The sequence below is a fragment of the Protopterus annectens genome, chromosome 9.part0 (assembly GCF_019279795.1).
Source record: "Protopterus annectens isolate FY-2018-M chromosome 9.part0, PAN1.0, whole genome shotgun sequence".
NCBI classification, from domain to species: Eukaryota; Metazoa; Chordata; order Ceratodontiformes; family Protopteridae; genus Protopterus; species Protopterus annectens.
The window spans coordinates 266,846,712-266,856,303 of NC_056743.1; the positions used below are offsets into that span (position 1 = coordinate 266,846,712).

Here is a 9,592-nt window from a genome sequence, read left to right on the forward strand (position 1 = left end):
GGTGTTACCAAACTCACCTAATGTAAATTTTGAAAAATTAGTAGTAGTGTTCAGATCTTCATAAAAACTAGTGAAAGAACTAATGTCACCTTTCCAAAGGAAAATCAAGTCATCTATGTATCTTCTATAAAATATAATGTTACTGAATTTCGAATGCGTCTCCAAAAACTTGTTTTCCCATGATGACATGACTAAATTTGCAAAACTTGGTGCAACTCGAGACCCCATTGCTACACCGGATATTTGTTTGTACAAATCTCCTTCAAACTTAAAGAAATTATTATCTAACACCAACTCCATCAATATACAACAAGTGTAAACTGAAGTGGTGTCCAGTTGGGTATGTTTACTGAGAAATTCTCTCATAAATTCTATACCCATTTGTTGGTCAATACTAGTGTACAGAGAGACAACGTCTAATGATGCAAAATAAACGTTGTCTCCTTCAAAAATTATGTCTTTTAAAAGTTCCAGTAAATGCCAGGAGTCCCGAAGATAGAATTTTGACTTCTGTACAATAGGGTTTAATAAATCGTCCAACCAGACCGAAATTGTCTCTGTTTTAGAACAGCTAGCTGAAACTATGGGTCTAAAATTTAACTGCTCATCCCATTTGTGCACTTTTGGGATTCCAAATAAAGATGCAATTTTAGGATACTCTGTATGTAAAAAAGTATATACATTAAAGTCAAAACTACCTTCACAAAATAAATCAAAAAGGCAAGTATCAAGTTTGGCAAAACTTTTGACTACAAAATCAGTGTTAACCCTCATATAATTTTTATTGTCAGCCAAAAGTGTCTTGATTGCTTTAACATATTCGTTTTGACTCATTATTACAATAGTCCCTCCCTTGTTGGCCTTCATAATACGCCAATCTCTGTTTTTGGCCATGATTTGGAGAGCCTCTGTCTCTCCCTCAGAAAGGTTAGATATATAATGTGAATTGTTGTTAATTTGTCTAAAATCTTGTTCACATTGTTTACTAAACACTGTCAAAGTGGAATTCAATAATGGATTATATGTACTTTTTGTTCTACTGTTTTTATGTGTACTGTTCACCAATTTTGTGTTGTCAAAAATATACTTCAAGTTTAACTTTCTACAGTATAACTTGAACTCAACTATCAGTTTTGCTAAATCAAAACTGTTGTTTGGAATAAAAGAGAAACCTTTCTCTAAGACAGAAATCATATCTTGAGAAAGGACTGTGTCAGTCAGATTTAAAATGTTCATGCAATAGTTTAATACTTCTTTTTTCCTTTTGTCTTGCCCTTGTTCCTTGTTTGAACTTTGTTTGACCATTTTGGAGTTTTTTTCGCACCAGAACTGTCCATCAAAAAAGGACCCTTAGTGTTAGAGTCAACTACAGCCACAACCGAGTTGGCTGTATTAGAAGAATCCAAATTGTTGTTATTGTTGTTGTTATTTGTCCTGTTTTGACCTTGAACGACAATGTTCTGGTTAGCCCCATTGTTCTTGTTATTGTTCGTACTGAAATTGTTGGGGACTTCATTAGTTAATTGACCAGAAGAATTAGCATTTCGCTGAAAGTTTTGGTGCGTAGATTTTATCTGGTAAGCTTTTTGTGCAGCATAAGCTGCTATGTCTCTACGAAGTTTACCTTGCTTCCTCGCAACCACAGAAACCCTGTGTCTTTTAACCTTAGCCTCAATGCCCAAATATAAAGAAGCTAAGGTGTTAAAAGTTTCAGAAGATCTAATTTCCCCGTCCAAAGTCTCCAACTGAGTTCTGAGATTAACTATCTCATTATTGTAATGGTCAATTAACAAATTCATAAATTGCAAACCAGTGTTATTAAACAAATTCACTAGTTTACCATATAGACTGTCACCTTGTGAAACACAATTGGGAAACTTGAATAATCTTAACCCAAATGGCACACATTTAAGTCTTATGTTCTCTTGTAAATAATGCACTTCTTGTTGAAGCGACACAAACTTTATGCTAAGTTTTTCTAACTTGAAAATGTTCTCTTTGCATTGCTCAAAAGTGTCGCTAACAAAAGAATTGCCAGCATGACTTACTTGCTCTTGATTAACAGAACTGTCCCCAGTAAAAAACGGATTCGAATTTTCGTCCGTAAACAAGGCTTTAATAATTCCATTACCAGAAAGACCAGCATTAATTCCATTCAATTTTATATTGGGAAAACTATACGTGCCTTAAATAAACGAATATATGAGCACAATTTAGCTATAAAAAAGAAAGACTTGTCTAATGCACTAGCTAAGCATTCCACTTGTCCTTTTTTCAAAAAATTCATTTTTTCTGTTTTAGAAAGAGTAGACGACACTATGTTTAGTGGAGATTACAAGACACGTTTAGAATGTAGAGAAGCCATTTGGCAAATTAGGTTAAAGGCAGACCAGCCACCAGGTCTAAACGACATGATCACCATTAAATGTTTTTTATTAATACAGGAAATTTTAGTTTATATGTAGTTGATATTTATGATATTTTTATTATTATTTGTAAAAAACATTTAGTTAGGTATTATTCTTTTATTAGGAAAGTATTATTGAATATTTATTTATATTTCATTGGATAATTGTGATAAAGTATTCATTGGCTATTTATTACATGTGACCTCATTTGAATTTGTACATAAGCTACGTATAAGGTTTTGGGTGCATTTCTGAAGAAGTTCATTTTTTATTAAAAGAACGAAAACGTTAAAAAGGCAGACTGAGCTGTTCGTCCTTCATTCTCGCCAGTGGTTTTTGTGTGTTATTTGGTTCAGTTCACGTTTGTTTATATATATATATATATATATATATATATATAGATATATATATATATATATACGCATATGTATGTATATATATATATATATATATATCTATATAGGCTTATAAATGTCCTCGGGCAGATAGCCTAGTACCTACCTATGAACCTTATGTATATACGTATTTATTTTTGTCAGTGTATTTTACAGTTGTAACCTCCTACTATACTAAGTGTCAAGAACTGGGGATCCTAGGCATAGCCATACCTGTTAAGTCTACAAAGTTGCTAAGATTAGCCTAATAGCGTCATTGTAACAAATGCCCTTTGTGAAGGATCTCTACATTTTAAATTTAGGTATAAGGAAGATATAAACCAGGCTGTTCATGCATTGCAGATGTTCCAGTTGCAGATCAGCTGGTACATTGAGAAATATTCTCAAGTTTATGTTTTGCTTGGCTTCTTTTATTTTTTGCTGTGAAATGGGAAATAGAGGGAGACTCAAAGAAAAACTGTTAACATGATTTTTTTCTCCTTTTAGTTCCTTCAATGCCACCTATAAACATTAATTATAAACGGCGAATAGACGAAGAGGATGAGTATGATTCTGAAATGGATGATTTTATAGATGATGAAGGAGAACCTCAAGAAGAAATATCCAGACACATAAGAGAGATCTTTGGTTATGACCGGAACAGGTAAGTAGAATTACCATGCAATCCAGTTAAGAATATCAATATAATAAGTAACTGCAGGTAGAGATACAGTTCAGTGCCAGTTGTTTCTCAGGAAAAATGACAGAATACAAAATTCTTTTAAAGTTTCAAAATTTCCGTGAGAGCATTTTTTATTAATCCAAAAATGTTTTGCACTGACAATGAGTGACTTTGAAAAGGAAGGGATTCTGCTATCTGATTTGATTTTTTTTTCTCTTTTTTGGGAGAGCCATGTGTGTTTTTTTTAGTTATATTGATATAATGATGCTGCATTTGACATGCTAAACTTGTTCTGTGGTGTGATAAGACAGCAGTACAGGATGACTTCAATACTGTAGTGAATTTCTCTGTCAATAGTTGAGTTGTCATGAAATAACCGAGCTTTACATTGGTGGACCATATACATGCACCTTCTCTGCCTCAGCAGCCAGCATTGTATTTCAGTCAAAATGGATGGTGGTTTAACTGCATTCTAAAACAAGCCATGATTAAGAGAAGTATTTTAAGTGTTGCAGCTGGTTGCCATGTTCATTAACGTTTTTCAATGTTTGTGAGCAGGAGTCTTGGGTGTGTGTGTGTGTGTGTGTGTGTGTGTGTGTGTGTGTGTGTGTGTGTGTGTGTGTGTGTGTGTGTGTGTGTATACATATATATATATATATATATATATATATATATATATATATATATGTGTGTGTGTATGTATATTCTTTTTTTGCACAAGCACACAGGCAACACATCTGTTTTGATGTCTGTGGTTTGTAATCTGTGCTTCTACTTGCTACTACATCCATCCAGACTCACCCCACAACCAACATCACGCATCTAAGAAGTCATCCAGCAACATTATCCATGGTTACTCTAAAACACAGACAAAACTGTACCAAAACAGCTCACTCTAAGATGACATAAGCGTAATGCAGCATCTGCAGTAAAAGTAGTGAACTTCATGCCTGGATTCAAACTTGCCAAATAAAAATATTGAAACATTGTTAAAATCATTGCTCAAAAATTAAGAAATAGCACTACCCACCAGGATGTAGCATAATAAAATATGACCAAGCCATTAAACATGCTACAGTGGGTAGCTGTTAATACCCTAGAAATAGCAATACGCCTCAAAAGAATTTGACTCAGAAGAACAAGAAAAACAGCCCATCTGAAATTGAACTCGTTTAAGGCAATATGCATAACTGGGGATCACATACTTCCCAAATAGCATAATATTAATTCCTTTAAATATATACTCAACTGGATAACTAGCAATGTAAAGCGGGAAGCCTTTCTCTGTGACTTAAACACAGATTAGTCTGATCAAGATAACTAGCACCTCCCACTTGCATATCAATCTGTTTGGTGTAACCTGAGTTTTAAAATTCTAACAAGATATGACAAGACCTCCAGCAAAGCTAGCACTATGAATTGCCTGCTATCCACTAACCCTGAAAAAAATAAATCAGGCTGGAATACTCCCTGCTACACTTAACCCCATATGGCCTATGTAACCATAGGCTTTTCAAAAATCAACAAAGGACAGCATCTAAACTCTTTAAAAAAAAAAAAAAAAACTTACCAGGTTCAAGTCAACAAAGGCACTTTCATTGACACCATGAAGCACTGCAGCTGGAACCTTCTAAAAACATTCCAGTTGATCATGCTATTTCATTTTTCAATACCACATTTCTGCAGATTTTAACCCAACAGGTGCCTCTACTATATAAGCAGGTCAGAGTAATAACTCCACTCTGGCTAGCATAAAAAACAAAACAATTAATGATAACTTGGTACAGGGCTTAGAAGAAATGGCAGAGATAAATGCCTAACAAAATCTTAACAAAGAACAGACACTTAGACAAAATGAACTGTTACAGTAATTGTCTACCGGAGAACCACAGGCATTCACATTCACCCCTACTTGGGTGACTGATTCTAGTACTAACTCTGAAGGACACAAGAACAGCTCTACAATTTATTCTGGTCTGCTTCCAAAGACAGGAGTCTTCCCAATCTTGCCAAAACCTGTGCTGTCTTCCAGGTGAGTCGTGTTCCTGGGAGCTCTTCCTGGACACTGTGAACTAGATGGCATTCCTTCTCACAGAGAGGGTCTATTTCTTGACCTAGTATTTTACCTCTGTAGTTCAGCAGACTTTAGTAATTGGGAGGTTCTCCGCACACTGGGGTATGTGGCCTCCTCAGTACTTATAATACCTTTAGCAAAGCTGTACATGAGGAATTGTCCACTCCATACAGTGCTCCGTCTCCTTGTTTCCATGTATTAAGAAGAGGTCTCTTAATGGGTACAGCAGGTCAGCCTCAACCTGAAAAACTCATTCAAGTTCAGGCCATTCACCCAGTCTGTCACAATGGATTCCTCATCTGTAGCTTTTTGGGGGGGGGGGGGGGGGGGAGTACTCAGGAAAATTGAGAATCCGGAGACTTGGGTTAGAGGAGAAAAGCACGTCAGTATCGGATGTAATGGCAGTAATTTTAGCCACTAAAACCTTCAAATTTGTTTATTTAGAGATTCTGCATGCCCTAATAGACAACACCAAAGTGATGTTTTACATCAGCAGACAGGCTGTGGGGGGTGGGGGGGGTGTGACATGATTGTATGTCTTGTGTAGGCTGGACACAGAAGCATGTATTGATCTTGGGAATCGGGCATTCACTCTTGGGCATCTTGCATCCCTTCTCAAGCGAACATTCTGTCAGACCAGTTGAGCAGAACAGAGTCCAGACCTGAAAAGCAATGGATTTCTGGATTTGGTCCATAGATAGGTTGTGCCAGAAATGCTCTTTTGCTTTTCTAGTAAATGAACAGTTTTCACAAGAACACCAGTCACAGGGTCCTGAAAATACAAATGCCTTCTCAATAGGCTAATCATATCTATTTCTTATGTGTTTTACTTAATCCTGCCTGTTCTCGGGATAATACAGAGGATAGAGGAGGACAGGCCAACAAATCTACTCTTGACTCCTTTTTAGCAAAGTCAGCACTGGTTCTCCCACCTACTGAGGATGGAAAGAGATGTGCCTGTACTGCTGTCTTAGCATGTGAACCTCTTGACCCAAAACAAGAGTCATTCATACACCCTAGTCTAAAGACCCTGACTGACAGTTTGTATGAGTTGGCTCTTATCCCCTTTAGGCATGTTTTCCAAGGATGTGCTTTCTATCTTAAGTGAGGTTAAGAAACAAAGGGCAAGGAAGGTGCATCAAATAAAATATAAAAGGTCCCCCTTGTGGTGCCAAAGAGGGGGTATGGACCCTAATCAGACCTCAGTGTCCTTCATCCTCAAACATGTCCGATCTTTACAAACCAGGATTGTGTTATGCCTCAATGAAGTGCATGTGTCTACAGTTTCAGCTTACCTATTTCGGGATCCCTATTATTTTATGTTACCATTGAACTAAAGGGTGTCTTGCATCTGACTGGTCATCACTCAGGCCATTTTGAAAGCAGCTGCCTAATCACCTGTCCACACATTCTCCAAGTATTATAAACTCTGATATTATTTGTAGAGCCAGGAGAAGATTTTTTATGGCCATACTACAGGGTCTGCTACATACCACTCCTCCTCCTAAGGACGGGACACCTACTGGTCTGTAAGTTGTGGGCATCTTTCCAAGTAGTAACAGTGAACGGTACAAAAATGTTATGATTTATTACAACTCTGCTTTCAACTGATCTTCCTGTTGTGCCAGCATTAGAGGATGGTTTATTAACAGCCTGCAGTGTGCCAAACAGTCAACCACCTGCCCCTGAAAAGTCTTATAGAATATTTAAAGTTCCTAAGGCATTTTTAATCCCAAATGTGACCCTGCAGGGATTTTGATTTATTTGACAAAATCGTCTGCTGCCAAACATTTTGTAAATGCTAATCCTGTTTCTTCTGATGCTTCTGGGGAAGTATTGGTATTTTTTTTGGGGGGGGGGTAATTTTTCTGTTAACTTCACCTTTGGAATTCTAAAATGCAAGGCTCAAGTTATTTTTTTTTTCCCTTTATTCGTTTTGGAATATGAAGCAATTGAATGCTAACCTTCCTACCTCAAATAAAACTTCCTCTAGTCCCTAAATTGCTTCTGTTTTTGAGTAACCAAACAGGGGATCCTGTACATACGTAACCTCCCAGGACGGTTTGTGCAGATGTGGGCATAGCATGGGTGTCACTTTCATGATAGATATCCCAAATGGCCATGATGTCATATTCAGATGGTGATTGTGCAGATTTGACATAATTCATGCAATTTATCATTTTCATCAATGTACTGTGATATGGAAGTTGGTATTTTAAATCTGCAGGGGATGTGCATGGGGTAAAGCCCCCCCCCCCCATGCAAAAATGTAGAAAACACAATACACTTGGAAACTGTACTGCCCCCTCCAGTTAATGTACCAAATACGCTATGAATATTCATGTGGCTGCTGAAGACATCAACATGAATATTCAGGGTTCAGGCAGGACTTGCTACTGCGCACCCGAGGAGGTACTCATGTACATGATTGCCACCAAACTTTCTTTAAAATGTTACTGTTCTGTTGATTCTGTACCAAGAGCAGATGCTATTGGTTTATTTATGAGAAGATTTGCATTTTGTTCACAAAACCATCCTGAAGATGTCAGATCTGAGATTTGTTTTATCCATCTGTTGTTGAGGTCCTGAAAAGATTTGATTTAAGAAGGAAGTTTATTCAGGGAGTTGCCAAGATTTTTCAACCCTGCTCCTCTTTGATCACTGCTGCATTAGCTTTAGCTCTATGGGGGTTATGTGTGTGGGGAGTTATCTTGCAAAATGTATAACAGCTGGCCAGCTACCAAAGCGTAAGGGTACCTGAAGCAGAGTTGAAGGAAAAAAAAACTGTTAGGGTGCCAAGCCATTTAGACCTTTCCAACTAGTGAAGAGCACTCCTCTTGCGGACTGCTGAGGCTCCCTATTGAAATGTCAGCACTCATAATGCAGAGTGCCGTCAAGCTAAAAAAGACCAAAAACACACAAACACAGGAGAAGACTGAATCTCAAAAATCGCTCTTCTCCTTTAAACATTTTGTGGTGGACTACTTCCCCACACCCCTGGACTTGTATATAACAACTCCAGGATTGCCATACCTCAGAGAAAATGGAATATTTCAAGAAATGTCATCTCTGACTTGTATGCGAGTCCATTCTTTTGGCCATTTAGTCTCCGTAATTTGGGACCGACTCTAGCGGGTCCCAACATTTCAAATGATTACTGATGCTTCCCCATTGCTGGACAGATACTTTTTACTTGTGAGGAAAAAAAGATGCTGAAACCAGTTTTTCCTGTGGGTATGTGGTAAAAGTGGTTTTCACTGTCCTTAAGGTGAAAAACTCAACTTTAATACTTAACTGTTTCACCGACTACTACTGCCAGGCTTAACCAAGGTTCAGACATTTTTCATTTTCAGCATGGAACAACCTACTGGATCCTTGATTCTTCCATATTGCAGCTAAAAGAAGAAAAAATCATTTCAAAGCAGCCTTTGCCCCTTGAGCAGACTACTAAATTTTCTCAGCTGCAGATGGGTGACTGTTTTGTGGCCATTTCTGGTTCATCAGACCATTCATCTTTTTTCTTAATTCCCTTTTCTGTAGTCCCCACAGGCAGTATAGATTGGATGTTAGACAATGTCTTCTGCAGCTATCGGATTGCCCTTAGAGAGCAAAGGAAACCCTTTTTTGTTGGTCTGCAATAAAGATGCAGCAAATTCTTCTCTCTCTTGGCAGACTGAGAACTCCCTCCTTAAACAGGTTTTGCTTCTCAAAAAATAGGTTTGCTTCTTTAGAGGCTCCTGTCAAAAAGAAGCAAAAAAAAGACACCTATCTTTTCCTATCTTAGTTACTTTGGTCAAGAGAAATTTATTGGGCTTAGCTCAAGGTTTAGTTCAGGCTTTTGACCTCACCAGTTCTGGTGTTACTGGTAAGAGAAAAAGCAATTTTTCAGTGTCTGAGGATGTTCAGAACTTTGAGCAGAAAAATATGTATATAAACACACACACACACAAACACACACACACATATCTATATATATATATATATATATATATATATATATATATATATATATATATATATATATAATACAGACGTGTGTGTGTGTATATGTATA

At 37.2% G+C, this 9,592-nt stretch overlaps 1 protein-coding gene across 1 annotated transcript in view; it reads left to right on the plus strand.

Annotated features, from left to right (window-relative positions):
- SPTY2D1 (SPT2 chromatin protein domain containing 1) overlaps nt 1-9,592 on the plus strand; it is a 700,855-nt gene that overhangs the window by 527,377 nt on the left and 163,886 nt on the right. The window contains exon 4 of the mRNA XM_044082851.1: nt 3,290-3,446. Coding sequence (XP_043938786.1) covers nt 3,290-3,446 — 157 coding nt within the window. The remainder of the gene's footprint in view (nt 1-3,289; nt 3,447-9,592) is intronic.